Here is a 21,899-nt window from a genome sequence, read left to right as displayed (position 1 = left end):
CCTTTTATTTTATTTTTTTAAAATCCGAGCCCCAATTTCTTTTCTTTTTTTAAAAAAAAAAAATTGAATCCGGGACAGTGAATCCCGGATTGTACTAGTTTTACAAAGTTTTACAATTTGCTACATTTTTAAAATGATTTTATTAATTTATAATATTTTTAAAAAAAACCCATATAAACCATGCTTTCATATATAAAATATGAAAGTCCAAAAATTAGATTAGATTTTTCCAAAATCCAATCACTTTCTTTCTTCTGGCCTTGTACAGATAAAAGGTTGGTTAGACATATGTTGGGCTTGTAAGCCCAAGAAATAGTGTGGTGAATTCTGGCCCAATTTGATTCACATAAATCAGAATCAGGATTTTTTTCTCTATTTTTTTATTTTTTAAGGATACTTTAATTTGGAAAAGGATTTCAAAGTTTTAAAAAAAAATTAGTTTAAATTCATAAGTTTTTTATCCAAAAAATCTTCAATTACTTTCTAAAATAAATTTCGAATCCACCCTTTATGTCGTACAATATCTTTTTTTACATCGACAACAAATTTTATTTTATTTTTTTTATTACAACTCACGTGGAAGGGGAAATCGAATCCGGAGAACCGACTAATCCGATAGGGGTGAGACCATTGGGCTACAAGCCCGGTCTCACATCAAGAAAGATGATAATTATCTTTCATAAAAATCAAAGGTAAATAGATACACATCCCCACCAATGCCATCAAAGTACAGTCTCTTTATAGTAGCTTCTATTTAGGGGTGTCAAACGGGTGGGTTGGGTCGGGTTTCGGGTCAACCCGCAAATTTTTTTTTATTTTTTTTCAACCCAAACACGAAGCAACCCGAAAACCCCCATCCCGAACACGAACCCGTATAACCCGACTCAACCCGTCTAACCCGCATAACCCGAATTTTATTTATTTTTTTAATTTTTTTTAAAAAAATTAATGAAAAAAATTCAAAAAAATAAAAAATAATAATAATATTTTAATTTAAACACATAATAACAAAATTTCCGATTTAAATTTGAAAGTTTAATAGTAGAAAATTAAAACTATATTTACTAAATCAAATAAAAAATTGTTAAAAAAATAAAAATATGCAAAATAAATGTTAAATGATGAAAATTTATCATATAAATATACAATAAATTTTGTTCAAGCATACAATATATAAAAATATAGGTAATATTTTCAAAAAAAAAGTTCGCGGGTCAACCCGCGACCCAACCCGACCCAACCTGAAACCCGCCTAACATGGCACTAACCCGAATCAACCCAACCCGAACCCGAAACCCCAAATCGAACCTGATTTTTTTCGTGTTGGGTCGTGTCGGGTTGACGGGTCGTGTCGCATTTTGACACCCCTACTTCTATTGCTCTATTTAGCTATTGAAATGAAATGAATCCATTTTGATACTCACGAAAAATTTAGGGTCCGATTCCAGCAAGTGTCACTAGTCCAGATGCAGGCTTTGAAATTATCCTGAGCCTGAGATCACAAATAAGATCGTTAGGAGGGGGCCAGGAGGGTGTCCTGGCGTAGCCCCTCCGACGCTCAAGTCAGAGACTGAGGATATATGGGGGGAGCAGCTAAGGGTGCTGCCGAAAACAATATAGTGAATTCATCAACTGAACACTCAAACCTGGTATTTATAGGAGAATACCTGGGCCCTTGATGGGCCTGTCTTCCATTTGGGCTTGGGATGGACCAAGGGTAATGGGCCCATCCATGGGGTATCACCAGTCTCCCCCTCCCGAGTCGAACTATATCGCAGGTTCGAAGTTCGATTAGATGTGCTGTCCTTGGGTCACCGGATACGAGTTGTGCATTTTCTTTCAGCCGTTTGTCAGTATCCAAAGATTTGGAAACAAATAAATTCGTAATCCTGCTTTCATTCTCACTCCACCTATACAAAATTTTTTTTTCAATTTCATTTATCAGCTTTCCCCAGCCGTGCTAACCCTAACGCAACTTCATCATCAGCCCGTCATCACCGTCGTACACCCCCTAATTTTCGCAATTTTCGTAGTGGCAAACATTGTTCGTTAACGACAAACGAAATAAATTTTTCTAACACAGTATGCCCTCGTCGCCCCCATCTTCAAGGTCCTCTACTAAACTTTTGAAGGGAAATAGTTTCCACTTCCCCGCACCTTAACTCCTCTGCTAAAATAGTCCTTAGCAGGAAAATAAAACTCTTACCACATCATCTCATAACTCCTCTGCTAAGCCGGACCTTTGCAGGAAAATAAAAATTCTCCACCCTCATACTCTAACTCCTCTGTTAGGCGACGCCTTAACAGAAAAATAAAAATTCTCCACCTTCACCCTCTAAATCCTCTGCTAGGCGACGCCATAGCAGAAAAATAAAATTCAACACCTCCACTCTCTAACTCCTCTGCTAGGTGATACCTTAGCAGGAAAATAAAAATTCAACACCCCCCATCTTTAACTCTTCTGCTAGGCGATGCTTTAGCATGAAAATAATAATTCTCCACCTTCACCCTCTAACTCCTCTGCTAGGCGACGCCAAAGCAGAAAAATAAAATTCAACACATCCATCCTCTAACCCCTCTGCTAGGTGATACCTTAGCAGGAAAATAAAATTCAACACCTCCACCCTCTAACTCCTCTGCTAGGTGATACCTTAGCAGGAAAATAAAAATTCAACACCCCCCATCTCTAACTCCTTTGCTAGGCGACGCCTTAGCAGGAAAATAATAATTCTCCACCTTTACCCTCTAACTCCCCTGTTAGGCGACGCCATAGCAGGAAAATAAAATTCAACACATCCACCCTCTAACCCCTCTGTTAGGTGATACCTTAGCAGGAAAATAAAAATTCAACACCCCCACCCTCTAACTCCTCTGCTAGGTGATACCTTAGCAGGAAAATAAAATTCAACACCTCCACCCTCTAACTCCTCTGCTAGGTGATACCTTAGCAGGAAAATAAAATTCAACACCTCCCAAACTCTGCTCATCTGCTATGCGATGCCTTAGCAGGAAAATTTAATTCTTCTCATCTCTAACTCTGCTCCTCTGCTAGGCGATGACTTAGCAGAAAAATAAAATTTTTCTCACTTTCATAATACACCAACATTCATGAATTGAAAAGAAGAACTTGATTTTATTGAATTTCAACTGATTACATGGGAAAATGCAAAGATGAAATACATCAACGATAAAATCCAGAATAATATTCCCTAAGGTAGTAAGCATTCCAGGGACTCCTTAATGCCTTGCCTTGAGCATTCTCCAAGTAATAAGCTCCAAAATTAAATTTCTCAGTCACTCTGAAAAGTCCATCCCACTCTGGGTTCATCTTTCCCCTCTGCTCTTCTTGTACCTTCAACAGGACCAAGTCACACACTTCTTCCTTTTCTAATCATGTTAACCTCCAAACGCGCTCTTTTCCCCTCCTCCCTCACTACCCCCTCATAACATCGACGCGCGGCTTTTTGGTCCCCGCACAAGACTCCAACTCCCTTCCCGACACGAAATTTCAATTTCTGATGATAGGTGGAAGCTACAGCTCTGAAATCCTTTAGGGCTGGCCGCCCCAGAATTCCATTATAAGCGGATGGGGTGTCCACCACGGTAAATGTTGTCATCTTTGTTACTCGCCGAGGTTCATGTCCTAAAGATAGAGGGAAAACAATTTGACCCAGCGGCGGGATGACATGTCCTACAAACCCATATAGAGGAGTAGAGATCGGTTCGAACTCAAATCATTCCACCTTCATCTGATCCAAAGTGCTCTTGAACAAGACGTTTACGGAGCTTCCATTATCAATAAATATCCTCGTCACATCATAATTGGCAATGGTGGCCGTCACCACCAATGCATCGTTATGTGGAGTCACAACGCCTTGGAGGTCTTCCTGTCCAAAGCTGATGATGAGATCTTGTGGTAAGTCTTCACCCTTAGATATCACAAAGTTCTCCAACCTTCTCCCATGTGCCTTCCGAGCTCGCCCAGAGTCTCCATCAGTAGCACCCCCCGAGATCATATGAATAATTCCTCTCGTAGGGTGGTTATCCTCGTTCATTCCCCTTCTCGGCTCGACGGGCTCCTGAGGGACATCTTGATCTCTACCTTCCCTTCTCTGCTCCCCGATCCTCTGATTTATCCATGGAGGGCCTTGACCACGCTTAGGGGATGAGCGAGACCTCTGTCGACTCCTGGATGAGGATCCCTCTCGTCTATCCCGCGAAGGCAATCCAGCACTGCACTCAATCCTTTGCGACTTCTCCCACCTCCCCTCGGGCTCCCTCACTTCCATCACCTTGTCACGACTCCCATCTAGAAGAACATGGGATGAGAATTGTCCTCTGCCCCTAGCCATATCATCCTCCCTCTCGCCCGCGCCTCTCTTCCTACCTCCTCTTTCTGCTCCCTCAGCTCTGCTTTCCCCAGGCCGCTGCTCCATCCTCTTATGCCGCTGGGCATCTTCAAGATTTACATATTTTTCCGCCCGAGATAATAGATCATTATAACTTGATGGAGGTTTCTTCACTAATGATTTAAAGAACTCTCCTTCTCTAAGTCCCTGGGTAAAAGCACTTATCATGATGTCAGGAATGGCCGCTGGTATCTCCAGCGCTGCGTTGTTGAAACGCTGGACAAACTCTCGCAAAGTTTCAGCTTCTTGTTGTTTCACCACGAACAGGCTCAAATAGTTTTTTTGGTGGTTTTTGCTGCTAACGAATCTGTGCAAGAAAGCAGCGGAAAAATCCTCGAAAGATCGTATGGAGTTGGGCTGCAAGGTGTTAAACCATTGCTGGGCTGACCTCACCAATGTGCCCAGAAATACCCTGCACCTGACCCCATCTGAATATTGATGTAACAGGGCCGCATTCTCAAATCTCCCCAAGTGTTCCTCGGGGTCAGTATGTCCATCGTACTCTCCCACATTCGACTGTCGAAAATTTGGAGGAAGTCCTTCTTCTAAAATGGCTAGTGAAAAGGGACTTCCTCTCTTGGGTGCCGGCGCTCTGCTTCCCAACTGCTGCCTCAACATCTGTATTTCCTTCCACATTTCTCTTATCTCACCAATCTCCCCACTTTGGTGGGGCTGTGTCTCTTCAACCCTGTTCTGGTGGCCCTCAGCATTTTCCTCTTGCTCCTGGCGAGTGGCCTGCTCTTCAGTAAACATAGATTCTTGGTTTCTCTTCATAGCCTCATCTACTGATTGAGTGATAAAGTGGCCCAACTGCTCCAGGGTCAAGTTCCCCACATTCTCATTGGGACGGGGTTGCTCGACCCTTGTCTCGTGAAGGGGCTGCTCGGCTCTTGTCTCTTGACGAGGTTGTTCCTGTCTCGTCTCAAGCTGCGGTTGTTCTTGTCTTGTCTCAACATGAGATTGTTCGGGTCCCCTCTGAGGACGCGATGATGCTAATGTAGCTCTTCTACTCCCTCTCTTGCCTACCATCTCTACGTCTCAACTCAAGTGTTCCCACATACGGCGCCAAGTGATACTCACGGAAAATTTAGGTTCCGATTCCAGCAAGTGTCACTAGTCCAGACGCAGGCTTTGAAATTATCATGAGCCTGAGATCACAAATAAGATCGTTAGGAGGGGGCCAGGAGGGTGTCCTGGCGTAGCCCCTCCGACGCTCAAGTCAGAGACTGAGGATATATGGGGAGAGCAGCTAAGGGTGCTGCCGAAAACAATATAGTGAATTCATCAACTGAACACTCAAATCTGGTATTTATAGGAGAATAACTGGGCCCTTGATGGGCCTGTCTTCCATTTGGGCTTGGGATGGACCAAGGGTAATGGGCCCATCCATGGGGTATCACATTTCTAAATAATTTTAAAATTCAAATTCCAAAATTACACTGGTTATGTCAACTATTACAAAAATTTATGTGAGATTATCACATGAATCTATTTTTTAATATAGATCTTCAACTTGATACGATCCATGAAAAATAATTTTTTTATGTAAAAAAATATGTTTTTTTTTTTTAATATGAATCGATTCAACATATCTCATGGTTATAGATATGTAAGACAATATCACATGAGATATTCTCGTCAACTATAGCTTTAATTTGACTTTGTCACTAATTATTTTTGTTCATATAGAACAAATCAAGTATTAAAAATTATTTGGTCTTGACCTTGTAAGTCAACTATTATAGATGATGATGTTCTCAAATTTTAGGATATTTAAACAAATAAATGGAGTAATTTCACAAAACCAAAATTATATTCCATTATAATACTGTAATTAATATAAACGGCCCCTTTGAGTAAAAATGTGTATAATAATAGAGAAGTGATTAAAAAATGTAGTTGATTCATAACCATTCTCACATGGCATGCCGCAAGTGCCACTTTATGGAACACCAATAATTGATTAATTTCATTGGTAACCAACCACACGATAAAAACTTTTACCCACTCCAATTCAATTCTCAGTTACAGTGGAACCTTGGTCATTATGTATATACATTTTGTGAGATGAATATATATAATGACCAAGGTTCCACTGTAACTGATAATTGAATATATTAAATTATTCGAAACACATTTTCATAAGAAAATATAACATAAACTTATAGGACAAAAACTTGTGTGAGACGGTCTCACGGTCGTATTTTGTAAGACGGATGTCTTATTTGGGTCATTCATGAAAAATTATTACTTTTTATGCCGAGAGCATTACTTTTTATTGTGAATATCGTTAGGGTTGACCCGTCTCACAGATAAAGATTCGTGAGACCATCTCACAAGAGACCTACTCAATTTATAGATGAGTCAGGTATTCGTCTCACAAAAATTAATTTATAATATCATCTCTGATGAGTTTTTGTGTTTATTAGAATCGTCGTCATTAATAATTATTAAATTAGAAATGGATAGGTTGATTGGAATTAGACATTTCAAAGGCAGTAGCGGTATTGGTAAAAGACCACTCAACAACTATGGGCTCCTACCACACCTAACCAGATGGGCCCATTTCATCTCAATCTTTTTCTTTTTAAAAAATAAATTATAATTTCATTCCTTAAATTATGAAATTAAAAGTAACAAGTTTACTCTTATCAATTTAAAAATCAACGACATCCGTTTGACTGTGAAAAATTAAAAATATCTATTTTTAATATAAAATATATTAAATGGGAGATTCTTGTTTTTCTATGGATAATATCATTAAAGTAAGTATATTGTGAGACGATCTCACGAATATTTATATGTGAGATGGGTCAATCCTACCGATATTCACAATAAAAATTAATATTTTTTCATGGATGATCCAAATAAGAGATTCGTCTCATAAAATACTACTCATGAGACCGTCTCACACAAATTTTTACCATACAGTTATACCTTTAATAAATTCTTCCACAAAATTTGACTGTAGAACTGTAGAAATGATCCAAATTCGAAAATTGGAATTTTAAAATGATTTAAAAGTAAAGTTGAAATGGTATTATGAGTGCATAAAATTATTAAGTTGTAATAAATTTAATCATTAATTTAATTTTATAATTTTTAAAAATTCATAATTATTGTACTTAAGATTAAATTAGGAACCTGCAAATGAATTGATTATACAAAATCCATGTCCATGATTAACTCTTACCTCCTATCACCCTATAATCTCTCTAATTTACCACCCTACATTCCGCCACAAAAACCGGTAATTCCCACCGCCGTCGGTTTTTCAAAGACCGGTCAAATTGCGCCTAGCATGCTATCAGAAACTCTGAACCAACAGATCCGGTTCAACCACATTCTCCTTCCTCTGCCGCATTTCTAAAACTTTCCGGTGACTATTGGAGTGAATTTCCTGTGAGAAACTCGGGCTGCAAGCCGGTCTATACTCGGGAAATAACCGACCGGATTTGAACCGGACACCACAAGCATTGCACAATGTTTTGGGGCCCAGCGGTCCGGCTCGCCACTGCGGGGTCTTTTGCACCTGACAATGCGAACAACGCCTTCCGGATATTACGACGCCGTCGAGTTCCGGTTTTCTCTTTTGCTTCTTCGCCGGAGTTTTTTCCAGAGGTGAAAACCAGTGAATTTTCTGAACCGGGTTCTCGAAAAACAAGGGGTTGAAAGTGGACGAACCGTGTGAAGACAAGGATGTTGAAGAAGACTCGGCGGCGCTCAACGGCAGCGACGGTAGTGACCACGGTCGCCCATTTGATCTGGACCGGTTTCTTCTCGGTTTCGTGGGAAGAGGCAAGGGGAAGCACGGTGACCGGGGTTTCTGAATCGCAGAAATGTTGATTGGCGAAGGGTTCCCGGAGAACCGTCCATTTCTACCAGAAAAATTCCCGGCTGGGCACAACAGAGAGAACGCTGAAGTGGAATCGTCCACGAATTGTGATAACCACTCAAGGTTTTCCAATTCGTCAACCTGCAACAAATTTCAGAAAATCCATGCATTTATCAGCTTTTCCCCCATTTCCGAAGGCTAAATTTAAACACTAATTAATAAAAATCTAAACGCTCACCGGAACCACGAGGTCACCGGCTGAAAGGCTCTGAAATTCACCGGAAATTACGTCCGAATTTTCAACATTCCTTTCCTGGGGCAGCCTTTTGATCTCGTCATTAGCTTTTTCAACACAGCCCTCCTGAAACTCCTTTTCGGGAGAATCGAGGTTAAGGAGGTCTTCAACGGGGAAATCATCGGAATTCACACTGTTCATTCCAGCGAAACACCATCCATCATCGTTGTAAAACACCTGTGAATTCGTTTTCATGGCCATTTGCGAGAGGAAACTGGATTTCAACGCTCTCGCTTCAATGCATTCCATAATTCTGCAATTTCAAATTCCCACGACTGAAAAGAAAAAGGGAAAAAAATCGAGAAACCAACCAAAAGATGAAGAATTTTCGAAGACGAGAATTTGTTAATTTATGCATGGGAGTGAAAATACCTGAAAAATGGAGAAAAGGTAGAGCACGGTATCCAAGACTGGTTCGTGGGCGAAACTGGTGGTTAGTTATTGGGATTTTTTTCACTTTTCCTTTTTGGACTTTTCCCTCTAATTTTCATTTTCTATATTATTTACCTAATTATACTGTGTCAAATTAAATTAAATTTACCAAAATCAGTAAAATATGCGTTTCTATTGGATCATACGATGAGATTATTTAGATAATATTTTTAATTTTTAACTATTGTAAATTTTAGATAAAATGTCGAATTTCATTAATAAATGATTTGTATATTTGTCATACAATTTCATGTATATATATATTTTTTAAATCTAAATCAACTTTTGGGTAAATAATTTAAAATTATATTAAGATTTAAACTTGTATATAATATTTCTATAAGATTTTATAATTAAAAAAATATGGTGTTAAATAATATTTTTTGGATGATGGGTGATGCGGGCATTTAGTTTCGGATGAGATTGTGATACTTTTGTGTTAGTTAATCTACCAGTAGCATAGTTGCGCTTGTACAATTATTTTTTTCTAAGATTTGTGATTATTTATTAGGATAATAAAGATATAATTATATTAATAATGTATTTTTAAAAAGATAATTTGTGGATATTTCAATTTTAGGAAAAAAATAATATGATGGTTATTTTATATATATAATTCTGGGTGAGAAATTTCTTATCTAAACTATTTAAACTAGTAAACTACTCACACAAGTGATATGTGAATTCAATGCTTCAAAGGTTTTGAGGCCACATGAGAGTGTTTTTTTTTTGATACCACAACGGTTTTATAAAAATCATTGTGGATTGGCGTTTTTTTTGGACAAACGACAACGATTTTCTTAAACCATTGTCGATTGGCGTTTTTTTAGAAACGACAACAGTTTTAGTGAATCGTTGTGGATTAGCGCATTTTTTTGGAGAAACCACAACGATTTTAGTTAACCGTTGTTAAAATAGCGACGATTTAAAACATAAACCGTCGTTACATTAAAATTGCGACAGTTTTCCCAAACCATCGTCGATTTCAAATTAGCGAAGGTTTGACAAACACCGTCGCTACTAGCGACGATTTAGAACCATCGCTATTGTAAATCGACGACAGTTTTGTAACCGTCACTATTTTAAATCGACGACGGTTTAAAAACCGTAACTATTTGCGGCGAATAAATAAAAACTGTCGCTATAACGGAAACTGTCGCCAATAGCGATAGTTACATCAAAAACCGTCGCAAAATTTTCTATAACATTTTCGGTTCATTTCCTCCCACATCTACAATACATTTTTCTCTCTGGTACGATTTTAGTTTCGATTTAAGGTAAGTTTTTTCGTTTCAATTCTTGGTAAATTTTTAATTTTTATTTAAGATTATGAATTTTTGGTACAACGACGATGATTTGCTAGAAATTGATATTGAACATGTTAAAGAGAATCCTCATTTGTTCGACGCCTGTGGATGTTCATGAATAAGCATAAAAAAAATTTATTTTACTTAAAATATTAGAGACGAATTATGACAAACCGTCGCTAATTAGTGACGTTATTATTCTAGTGACGGTTTAGTTTAAAACCGACGTTAATTGGCGACGTTTTTGTGAAATATGTCGCTAATTAGCGACATTTTGTACTAAACCGTCGCTAATTGTAGCGACGTTATTACTTAAATCATCGCTAATTAGCGACGGTTATTCATAATTCGTCGCTGATATTTAAGACGATTTAGCCATAATTCGTCGCTAATTAGCGACGTTTTTTAAAAAACTGTCGCTAATTGAAGCTACGACAACGGTTTTAAACCGTTGTCGTAGAACGCACTTTCAACAACACTGCCAATTACAACAGTTCTAACAGTGCCTATGACAACGGATAAAATCCGTTGTCCTATTGCGTTTTTGTTGTAGTGATATCTCATACTGTCTCTGGTACTGTCACATCAACCTTGTGTATGCTAAATGACATGTCAATTATTCCAAAGCATGACTTCTCATACCTACGAGCCCAAGATTGCCACGTCCCGGAATGCTTGGGTCATGATTGCTATGCGAGGTTGTGAATAGAACCCCTGATCTCCTCAAGTCTTATTACATTGCCTGGACAAGGCTGAGAGCCAGGGCTCACTCGAGCGTATGCTGGTCAGATTATCTTCCCTGTTTTTGAAGTTCCGTGGATGGTGCCCAAGCGGGTTCTTATCCTGGCTTTGAGTTATATATAGGATGTCATGGGTTCTGACCCCTCCCTAGTTTGAGTTATAGCATGACCCGGGTACTTTCCGAGGTATCACCACTCCCTCCTTGAATAGTCGGGCTAAGGTTTTACTCTTTGTCCCCAGTTATCAGATTGGATTCAGGCGAGAAACTAGTTGATATTTTTGAAATTGGCGGGTTAGGGATGATGTCAGAATGACGTAAACCCTAGCATCGCTTCGAATTCCGAGCATGTCTGTTCAATTACTCGGTGCAATTTCCCATGTATATATAGTTCGTTCGCTTATTCTGAGATCGACAGCTGGGATCACTTTCCATCGCCTATAAATATTGATTGCTCCACATCATTTCACATTTTTTCATCCTTGCGCTATACTCTCCTGCTTCTTAGATTCTGGCGAACTCTCATCCTTCCTTCTTTCCGACCAATTTGTTCTCCATTTTACTCCGTAAGTTTTCTTTTCTCTACGATCATGTCGAATTATACCTCTTATATCTTTGGTGCTAATGTTCGTTGGTCCTCAGACCTGGAATCTGCCACGCTTCGCTTTTTCTCCCGTTTCTTTTTCCACCACTACAAGAAAAATGATTTTCCGCAGCACGTCAACAACAGCATGCATTAAAAGCACGCTGCGAATACTACTTTTCACGGCGTGCACCCATATGTGCGTCGTTAATAGTGTTGCACTTGATACTATTAACGCCGTGCATTAAAAAAACGATGCGGATAGTATTATGGACGGCGTGCATTAAAAGCACGCTGCAGATAGTAACTTGATACTATTAACGACGTGCATTATAAGCACGCTGCGGATATTACTATTGACGACGTGCATTATAAGCACGTTGCGGATAATAATATCCGCAGACTATCCGCAGCGCACAATAAATGCACGCTGTTAATAATACTATTAACGGCGTGCATGTTTATGTGTGCTGTTAAAAGTAAATCATTTTTTAAAAAAAAAAATTATGTTCAGACATTAACGGCGTACATTAATAGCACGCCGTCAATGGTATTATTCACGGCATGCATATTATTAGCACGCTGCGGAAAATGAGTTCGAATTTTTAAATTAGCGACGGTTTCGTAAATCCGTCGCTAATTTAGCGACGGGTTTCCAAGAAACGGTTGCCTATTTTAAATCGGCGACGGTTAACAAAAACCGTCGCTAATATACGTACATCGGCGACGGTTTAATAAACAACAGTCGCAAACAATCAAAAATTCTCTATTTATATACGATTTTTTTTCGATTTAAATATGTGTTTTTGTTTTTTTAATTGTTAATTAAGAGAATGAGTATTAATATTATAGTTGTATTGTTAGTTTTTATAAAAATTTATTAAATTATAAAAGTAAATTTTTTTTTAATTTTTACGCAAATATAGCGACGGGTTTGGAACTGTCGCGAAATTTTAAAACTGTCGCTAAATTTAAAGACCATCGCTGAATTAGCGACGAGTTGGTTTTTTCAGTCGCTGATTGACGACGGTTTAGTCAAAAAATGTCGCAAATATTTTATTTTTTTTTACTTTTAACGACGTACCACTTCTAAAAAATCAGCACTATCCCTCCCTGTCAAGAAATCGGAAAAACCTAAATCCTCACATGAATCTGTCGGGCCTCCTCGGGTTCTAAAGAAAGGCAAGGGAAAAGTATGAAGGCTGATTCAGAGCCTTCCAGCCTTCAGACGATCAGACCATTCGAAGGTGAGTTCGAACCTTCCAAATCCACTCAGACAGAAAAATAGAAAAGCGTCCAGTGAGAATCGACACATGACAGTTCATACCTTTCAAACCATAGGCCGGAGCTTCCAATCTCACTTAACCGATGAGATGTCAAAGCAAGCATGACACAATGCAAAATCCAGTTCGGAGCTTCCGAACTCTGGTTATAAATAGCCCATGACAGATTCATTTCTAGGAGCACCAATCATAGGTTTCTCTCTCGAATCTTAGTGAATTCTAGGCATTTCTATTTGTTTTCAAAGGCTCGGAAAGTTTCAAAACGTCCTCGAGGAGGCGGAAATTCAAGTATCGAGCCGCAAAGTTATCATCTCCAAAAGACTGACGACAGATGAAGGTATGATCCGAGAGCATTACAAATAGTTTGGGGATTGAGTATAAGCTTTATAACGTATGTTTAAAAGTTATGAGCTTACTAGCTAGAAAGAGCATGTAAGTGAAAGTTAGTAATATTATCATGTTTGATGTCTAGGAGCAGTGAGTAGACATCTAGTATCACCAGGATAGTTACTGACTGAGATATATACCTGAGTACGTATTCTTAAATGTGTTGCATATTACTATTCATTTAATGCAAGTTTGTATTGTCATATTATATATGCAGCATTTGCATATCATATTGGGCATATTATCGTTTAGGATAAGTCTTGAATTGGGCGATTTTGTTGCTCACGCACTGGCTTTAATCCTGGGCACCATATTCTCACGGGGGATGTCTCAGATTGAACGAGCTATGCGGGCATGACAGTGGCTAGTTGAGAACGGTATTTCTAGAGGAATTTCAACAGTGATATTCAAATTTTGATTTACCTTATTAGACATGATTGGATAGTAGTTTAAGACTTCCGCATTTCAGTTGTATTACTTGTGGTATGTGACTTATTCATTGTTTAAGATGTTGAACTACGATTGTCTTGATTATGATGTTTTTTTAAGTTTTGTTATTGCATGCAAAGAATATGTTAACGTAGGCGTCTTGGGTAAGGGTGTTACAACGATCCTGGTGGCAACAAGGATGGAGGAGGGACATGAGTGCACAGAGACGTGGGATGTGCAACAATAAACAATCGAGAAATCCTGGAAGTCATCGATTGTTAGGGCAAGAAGATACGGAGAAAGTGAGAAGAGAAAAGTTAGCGTCATTCATTTTTCCTTTTCTCCTCCCAGTACAAGAATCTAATCCAGAAAATATTTTACTTTGGGCCGCATGATATATTTGAGAATGAACTGAACTTAATTAATAAAGCATGGATAAGAAATTTGGCCGAACTGCTTTAGAATTTTGTAGGCCCAAGAAAGTAAGTAAATATAGCTCAGCCCAAGAAAGTTTGAACACATGATTTTGGTTCATCTCCTTACCACCGACCACGATCAGAAGTGGAGGGATCGATTAACTTGAATAATTTGAATAAAGATGAGGAGAGAAAGACGGAAATGATCTATACAATCAATTTCAAACAATCAAACTCTGCAGTGTTTTCCGGATTTCAGTAAATATTTATGTTTTTCGATTTTATGCTTTAAGCGTCTAGTTATTTATTCCTTCTTAATTTATCACACTTATTAGTAATCCTCTAGTTTTATTGTCATTTATTTCCGGTAATTAAATGTATTTTCTTTCAAAAAGGATCGTTTGAGAATCGATTTCCTATCATTTCCTTTGTTTAAAAAAATTAATTTCATGAAATATAATTCGAAAAAACTAGAACCAACGGTTAAATCGGTAATTTGCGTCGTTTAAACTATAAATCAGATATTCATCTCTTGTTATTTTCAATTGGTGTCATTTTGCAACCTGCCATATCTGCATTTTACAAAATTTTATGTCAAACAGAAACATTAAAAAATTAAAACTAAGCAGGTTGCAATATATATATTTTGCAAGATCAACATGTTATATAATAAAATGGATTACGAATACTTATATATGTATTCGAATAAATATATCATATTTATATGATGCCGCATTTTTTATACATGTTTTAAATTGAGAGTAACGATTCTGTAAAGTAATTCCGTCACTCAGGACTTTCATAGTCGCAACGCCCTTCATCATGTTTTGGTAGCCGGCCTGTAAGTAGAGACAAAAAACTTGTGTGAGACAGTCTCACAAGAGACCTACTCGTAAGCAGATCACCAAATTTAATATATTATGTTACTCATTTAAAAAACAAAGTATTATTTGTATAATATGTTATATGATGTTCAAACTATAAAAAAGATAAAACGGTCTTACTTAACAAAAACACACACACACACACAAACGTAAGTTTTTTTAAAAAAAATTCAATAATATAAATTGCTACAAAATTTTATATGAAAGTTTGACGAAACCAAATCATATTTATTGGCTATTTTTTGTTTTTTAAAATATTGTAAGTAAATGATGAATGCATCATTTAATTTTTAATAATCGGCCGATCGAACAATATGGGGGGAAAAATAAACCCAATTGCAATGTTTGCCATTCCCTTGCAGGAAATCAAATAACTCACTGCAATGTTTGCCATTTCCTTATGGCATCCCAACGGGCGAGGAAGCCGCACGAGAAAGCAGCCTCCGATGGCTGAGGAAGAAGCACACAGAAGCATCCATGCGCAATGATCAGGGTGGGCTTCGTGCGGAAAGTCTCCACGGGTGAAGTCCAATTTTTTTTTTTTATAAAATGAAAACAACAGCCCGATTAATATGGTCATCTCATCTTTTAAAAAAAATAAAAAAAAAATCATAATTATATTTTAATTTATTATACGTAATTGTATTATTTAATTATGTTTTAATTATTGTGTTTTTTAAATACTAAATTATTAAATTGGATAAAAACTATCATATTTCAAAGTCATCTTTACTACATCATGTCATCGTTATAGGAACATACAATAATTTTATCGACACGACTAAATTATTAAATTTACCAAATTTATCTCTTTTAGTGAGAGATGTTAAAAAAAAACATCAATTTGAATGGACAATAAAATATTATTTTTTAATTATTAATTTATTTAACATTATTTGTTGTTATTATTATTATATTTATTCTTAGTTTATTCCTTATTCGTATTTATAATTGAATCAATTTATTTAGCATGTGTATAAAATAATAATAGCATTTAAAAAGAATGAAGTCTTATATATTTTATTTTTAAAAAAATAATTTAAGAAATTTAAAACAGAAATTAAAAGGAGGTGGGGCCCCTCATTTAACTTTTCAAGGCGCCGAGTTTCAATTATAAATTTTTAAAATTTATTTTTTACGTTGATTAAAAAGGACTTAAAACTTTTAAAACAGAAAAAAAAAATTCAAAATCGCCGATCAAATCATTCCATCCACAGAGTAAAGGTTCCGTTCGAGTTGCCATTCATGATTCAATCGCACCCCTACTCCATTCTCTTTCTAATTGAAAATTCCAATACAGGTTTGTTTCGTTCAAGCACACGCATATGTAGATACGAATCAAAGAGCTATTGATCGATTAGTTGATGGATGCTATCAGAAAACAAGCCTCCAGGCTCCGAGAACAGGTCGCGAGGCAACAACAGGTGATATTTTTTTCTCCTTATTCACAGATCAATATGTACACGAGCTTATCTTTGTATCACATACGGATTTGCATTCGAAATCACCTTCAGTTGCATGGATCTTCACAAGTTATCGGTTGTGTCGAATTGTGCGGTTTGTGTGTGAGTTTGATTACTTTATTTGTTCCAGAATTTGGAGTCGAGTGTACGTACCTAAAAGTGTAATCTCTTTGGTTGAGGTTTTGTTTCGTTGGCATTATTTTCATTTCCCTAGGCAAAAATCATGTTTTGACAACTGTAGGTGTGGTGTTTGTGGTTTGAATGTTGACTCATTAGCTCGTACTGGCTTCTAAGTGTGCATTTTTTTTCTGGTAGAGTGCGAGATTGTTATGTGTGACTCATTTATGAGTTTATTTCAGGCTGTCCTTAAGCAATTTGGAGGAGGGGGTTATGGAGGTTCAGACAATGTTGCAACTGATGATCCCGAGCTCCTGCAGCACCAGAAGCTTGAAAGGCTCTACATATCTACTCGTGCTGCCAAGGTTACTTTTCTTCAGTTAAAGTCTTTTCCAGTTTTTGTATCTGTCAAGTATCATCTAGTAAACGTGTATCTTCAAGTATGCGCACATGGGTGCTCACATGCATCACAGAGGCTCATTCTTATTTTTGGAATCTCTGATGTCTCTGAATTCTGAAGTAAATTCTCTGAAATAGAGCAGATACTTGTGCCTTTTTAAAAATATATGTTTTTTAATTTTTCTTGTCTTCCATTTTCAGCATTTTCAAAGAGACATTGTTCGTGGTGTTGAAGGGTATATTGTTACCGGGTCTAAGCAAGTTGAGATAGGTCATCTAAATAACCTGAATGCTACTCTTACATTGAATATTAATTATGCCTATCTGTGAGATGCTTTTTGTCACAATCATGCACCTCATATGGCGAGAATGTTTTACGAGTCCTGGGGAACCAACTATTCTATCACTTAAATTAGTTGGTTGGCGTAAGGTGTTGATTCCTTCAGTTTTCCTGTTTTGTTTAGGAACTAAATTGTCGGAAGATAGCAGGAAGTATGGAGTTGAGAACACTTGTACCAGTGGCAACTTATTATCAAAAGCTGCATCAAATTTTGCACGAGCTCGTGCTCAAATGGAGAAAGAACGCGGAAATCTCTTAAAAGTCTTTGGTACACAGGTCATAATCACGACTTTCTCACCTCCAATGGAATGCTTTGTTGTAATTCTGTGCCATTACTTTTTTATATTCCAGTTAATATTTTTCATAATCTTGTTTTGGAGATAATATTTAGGGGTTGCTTGCGGATTTGCACAATACTTCCTGCAAACAGCATCATACCCTGTTTAATAATCCCCAATTTTCAACTGCCCTTGTCGCTTCTTTAGTTTGTGGGGCACGATTATGTGAAATTTCTCCTTATGTCTAAGTACGATTTTTTGGTAAATTATTATCTACTAAAATTGGTGTTGATGGCTTGATGCGTTGTTTTAGTGGTGGATCCTATCCAATAGATATAGTTATATGTTTATATAACATCACAAATTCACAATATTATATCTACTGTTGGTGTTAGGACTTTGGTTTAATAATTGTGTTATATCGCTTCCTTTTAGATTGTTTGCTCCATATTTTAGAATTTTAAAGGCTAGACTCTTCTATCAGGTGGCTGAACCATTAAGAGCTATGGTAATGGGAGCTCCACTGGAAGATGCTCGCCATCTTGCTCAGAGATACGATAGAATGCGGCAAGAGGCAGAAGCTCAGGTACTTTAATGTGATTATGCTGTTCTGTGTGGAGGTTCAACAAATTTATTTCCACCTTTTCTGTTTCCGTTGTCAACAATATTTTGGCTTCTAGGATCAATTATGAATATTTTTCGTGATATATCCATTTATTATGTAAACTGTGAATTATCTCCTTTTATTTAAGTTGTATTTTATTTGATTTAAACTGCCTCTCACTAGAGGTTCTATGTTCTTTTAACCTAGATAGGCTGTTGATGTTGCCAAAAAACAAGCCAGAGTCAGAGAAGGAACTGCCCATCCTGATATGCTTTTGAAACTTGAAGGAGCTGAAATTAAACTGCAAGACCTGAAGTCTAATGTGGCCACGTTGGGGAAAGAAGCAGCTGCAACAATGGCTGCTGTGGAATCTCAGCAACAAAGATTGACACTTCAAAGACTAATAGCCATGGTAATGATTTCTGATTTCTCAACTAACCGAGTAAAAGTTTCACTACCAGTCTTATCGGTTGTCCTAAATTGTTTTGCTTCTGTATTCTAGGTTGAAGCAGAACGTTCTTACCATCAGCGTGTTCTTCAAATACTCGATCAATTAGAAGGCGAGGTAGGTGTAACAGTTTTATCTGTTATGGAGAAGGAAAAGGGTAGCCTGTTGTGTGATTTTTAAGTAGAATCTGGAACATTATGTATTTCTGGTTTTTTTAGATGATGTCAGAGCGCCAAAGAATTGAAGGTGCACCTTCTCCAAGCATGGATAGTACGCCTGCTCCTCCATCTTATGAAGAAATAAATGGTGCGACTACTTCACCTGCACAGAATGGATTAAGTGATGGCATGGGATACTTTCTTGGGGAAGTAAGTCTCTTTTTAAGTTGATGTGCAAGGTATGAAACTGTAATGACAGGAAACCTGATGGTAGTTGATAAATCATGTCCATTTTCCGTTGCTTCAACAACAGGTTATGTACTCTTATCAAGCTGAATCTGATGTGGAGCTTAATTTGTCAGTTGGAGATTATATCGTCGTGCGGAAGGTTTGCTTATCCTTGATTGAGTTATAATCGATTGCCATCATGTTTAAGCAAGGATACTGAAATTTTTCTGCACTCACAACGTACCATGTTACATGCAAATACATGACAACAGTACAAGGCATTGCATTAATAAATATCTGTAGGTGATGGACTGATGGTTGATACTGAAGTTATGATAGTTAGTTTAGGCTGAGGTCCATGTGGAGGACATGGTTTTGTGACCAGAAAATAAATTATATTTAGCTACATCCACCTTAAGCTTGTGCACTAATTGGAAAGTAGTGGGTCATATTAAAGGCTGACTGATTACCTTCAAGCTTTGTTTTAGTTGAATGTTTTGTTATGGTTTTATACGAAATCAACCATCTCAGTTGATTATTTTAAAATTGTTATGAAGCTGTGTATTGTGTTCCAAGTCTTGAATAAAAGCACATGATATCAAATGTTTATCAATATCCATCCATTCAGAGATAATAATTTTTTTTTTTAGAAGAGAGAATCTAAAATTTAAGAAGCTGCATGATTGTTTTCCAATCCACCATGAATGTTGTCTTTCTTCGTTTAGATACAGAAAGAAACAATGATTTGCACAAAAAAATAAATCGAACTAGCTGGATGCCTTCCAGTTAATCATAAAAAATTGTGAACATGTTCAATTCTTTGTTTGAAGTATGTCCAAGTTTGTGGTTGGGGGGCATAGATCACATCAATTTATAAGTGCAATTAAAGAATACAAATAATAGTAGTCTTCTGTTGCTTAAAACTGGAAGCATTTTTTGGACCATTATTCAATACTTTGCTATTGTTGCCGCAGCTTTCTCTGTTTGGCCTTCCCTTGAGACTCTTTATTTAACTTTGAAGTTTTTCACGCTTGTTTTCTGCATTTTCTCAAGGATGAATTTTTTGATTTGACGAGTTCTTACAAAATATATCAGCAGATGAAACAATAAGTGATTCTTTTTTCTATTCAAGGTATCAAATAATGGCTGGGCCGAAGGGGAATGCAAAGGAAAAGCAGGTTGGTTTCCATTTGGATACATTCAAAGACGAGAGCGCGTTCTTGCAAGTAAGATAGCGGAAGTTTTCTGAACTTATTATGGTGGAGAGTCGAATATTCAAGTACAACTTTTTGTATTCTTGTATGCTTGATAAGCAAACGCATTTGCGCCAGCTTCCTTTGTGCTATACACTACCCATTTCCCGTTTGCTTTTATAATTGTATTATTGCTCCCGTGGTTAGAGCTTTAAGCAAACATAGCTTGAGAACCTTTCTCCTTTTGTTTTATAAATATGAATGCATGATTTCAAAATTTTCCTCCCTCCTGTTTCATACTTTCGTCCAAGGTTCTAAAATTTTAGAGGCGAGTTCTGTAATATTTCTTCTGCATGCCTACAGCCGGACCTTTGAATAATAATACCAGTCAGTTCTAAAACATCTGACCTTTGAAAATACTTTATTAAAAGAAAACCGCAAATGTTTTATTTTTATTTAAACAAAAACAATTTAATGTGAATAGAATAGCAAAAAACAAGAAATCGTTTTATTATATATTTTTAAAAAAATACGTAAAAACCTGTAGTCACATTCTCTACTACCCTTCTTCAAATGCTTGTTTTTTTTTAAAAAAAAAACATTACCCAAATACCATCACTCTGCATCCAAACACATTGTATGTCTATTTCCCGTTTCAATGTATCTAAACTTCAGGTAACACTATCGTACAGGGCCGCCTACGGCATTTCATCCACAAAAAATTTGTAGTCCGCATTTTAGCACTTACACTAGGGAGTTGCAGCATAGCATGCTTTGATCATGCAATCCCTCCACATTGGAAGGTTATATATTCACATTGGAAGGTTATATATTGTTCAGTCATTCACTAGAATCCGACCCAAATTGTGAAGAAAATTTCCTTAAACCTCCCAAACAAGCATGAACTCCAAAACTTCACTATCATCCTGAAGTTGGGTCTGATGGCTTTGCATGATATGCAATCCACTGGGCCGTCACAGTGGGAAAAAGGCACGACAGCTCAAAATCTGCTACTTCCTCGCCGACCACCAGCAAATTTCATTTGCTCTTGTCCTGGTCCTGTCTTTGGCCTTAATCTTTCACTTTGCATTTCAGTTCAGTGTTAAATTTGAAACATTTTATATTTGGACCGAAGTCTTGTTGGTCTGCTGGATACACCCATGATGATGTCCCGGGATGTCCCGGGTCATGGATTATGCTCGGGTCAGAGGTATGGATTGTGCCTGGGTCATGGATGATCCAAAATGGTTGGTGATGTCTGCAAAGAAGCCTGGTTTACGGACGACCCGAGATATCGAATGGATAGCTCAAATCAAGTTGAATATGCTAGAAGGGTTCATCATAAGGCCGGGAAATTGAACACCCGTGACGTATTTTTCCCTGGGATATAGGATGACCGGGCTCTCATGCAAGCTCCCGGGAAATTTTCTACCAAGACCACATCGGTATGAGCACCACACTCAAGTGTACTAACAGAATAGGGTGTGGGCGGCCGTCCAATCTCTGACACTGACCCAAGTGGTTGACAAAATTAGGTAGGGTGGATGTGACTAGTGTGAGATTTGACATGTCAGAATATAGAGTATGATTAGCCGCCATGCTATAATTAGTAGGTAGCACGCAGAACGAGGTTATCATTACTTCTTTTACTATAAATATCAGGTTCCCCTCT

General features: G+C 37.4%; 2 protein-coding genes across 3 annotated transcripts; one reads left to right on the top strand and one right to left on the bottom strand.

The window, feature by feature from the left end:
- Positions 1 to 7,545: 7,545 nt before the first annotated feature.
- LOC142547070 (GATA transcription factor 7-like) lies at positions 7,546 to 9,040 on the bottom strand. 2 transcript variants are annotated; one of them, XM_075655143.1, is made up of 3 exons: positions 8,912 to 9,040; positions 8,483 to 8,814; positions 7,546 to 8,385 (listed from the first exon to the last, which is right to left on the bottom strand). In XM_075655143.1, the coding sequence occupies exons 2-3, from the start codon at positions 8,786 to 8,788 to the stop codon at positions 7,717 to 7,719; spliced, it is 975 nt and encodes a 324-aa protein (XP_075511258.1). In that variant the 5' UTR covers positions 8,789 to 8,814; positions 8,912 to 9,040; the 3' UTR covers positions 7,546 to 7,716. The 2 variants fall into 2 exon arrangements, with proteins under 2 accessions (XP_075511258.1, XP_075511259.1); XM_075655144.1 differs by having other exon boundaries at positions 8,483 to 8,792; positions 8,912 to 9,011.
- A 7,124-nt stretch (positions 9,041 to 16,164) lies between these two features.
- On the top strand, positions 16,165 to 20,524 carry LOC142547069 (SH3 domain-containing protein 2-like). Its single transcript, XM_075655142.1, has 10 exons — positions 16,165 to 16,423; positions 16,822 to 16,944; positions 17,180 to 17,249; positions 17,443 to 17,594; positions 18,081 to 18,182; positions 18,412 to 18,612; positions 18,703 to 18,765; positions 18,867 to 19,016; positions 19,120 to 19,194; positions 20,167 to 20,524. Exons 1-10 carry the CDS (start codon positions 16,364 to 16,366, stop codon positions 20,281 to 20,283), a joined length of 1,113 nt encoding a protein of 370 aa, XP_075511257.1. The 5' UTR covers positions 16,165 to 16,363; the 3' UTR covers positions 20,284 to 20,524.
- The last annotated feature ends 1,375 nt before the right edge of the window (positions 20,525 to 21,899 follow it).

Source organism: Primulina tabacum, chromosome 5, assembly GCF_025594145.1.
Source record: "Primulina tabacum isolate GXHZ01 chromosome 5, ASM2559414v2, whole genome shotgun sequence".
Lineage (NCBI taxonomy): Eukaryota > Viridiplantae > Streptophyta > Magnoliopsida > Lamiales > Gesneriaceae > Primulina > Primulina tabacum.
This window is presented reverse-complemented; position numbering and strand designations above follow the sequence as displayed.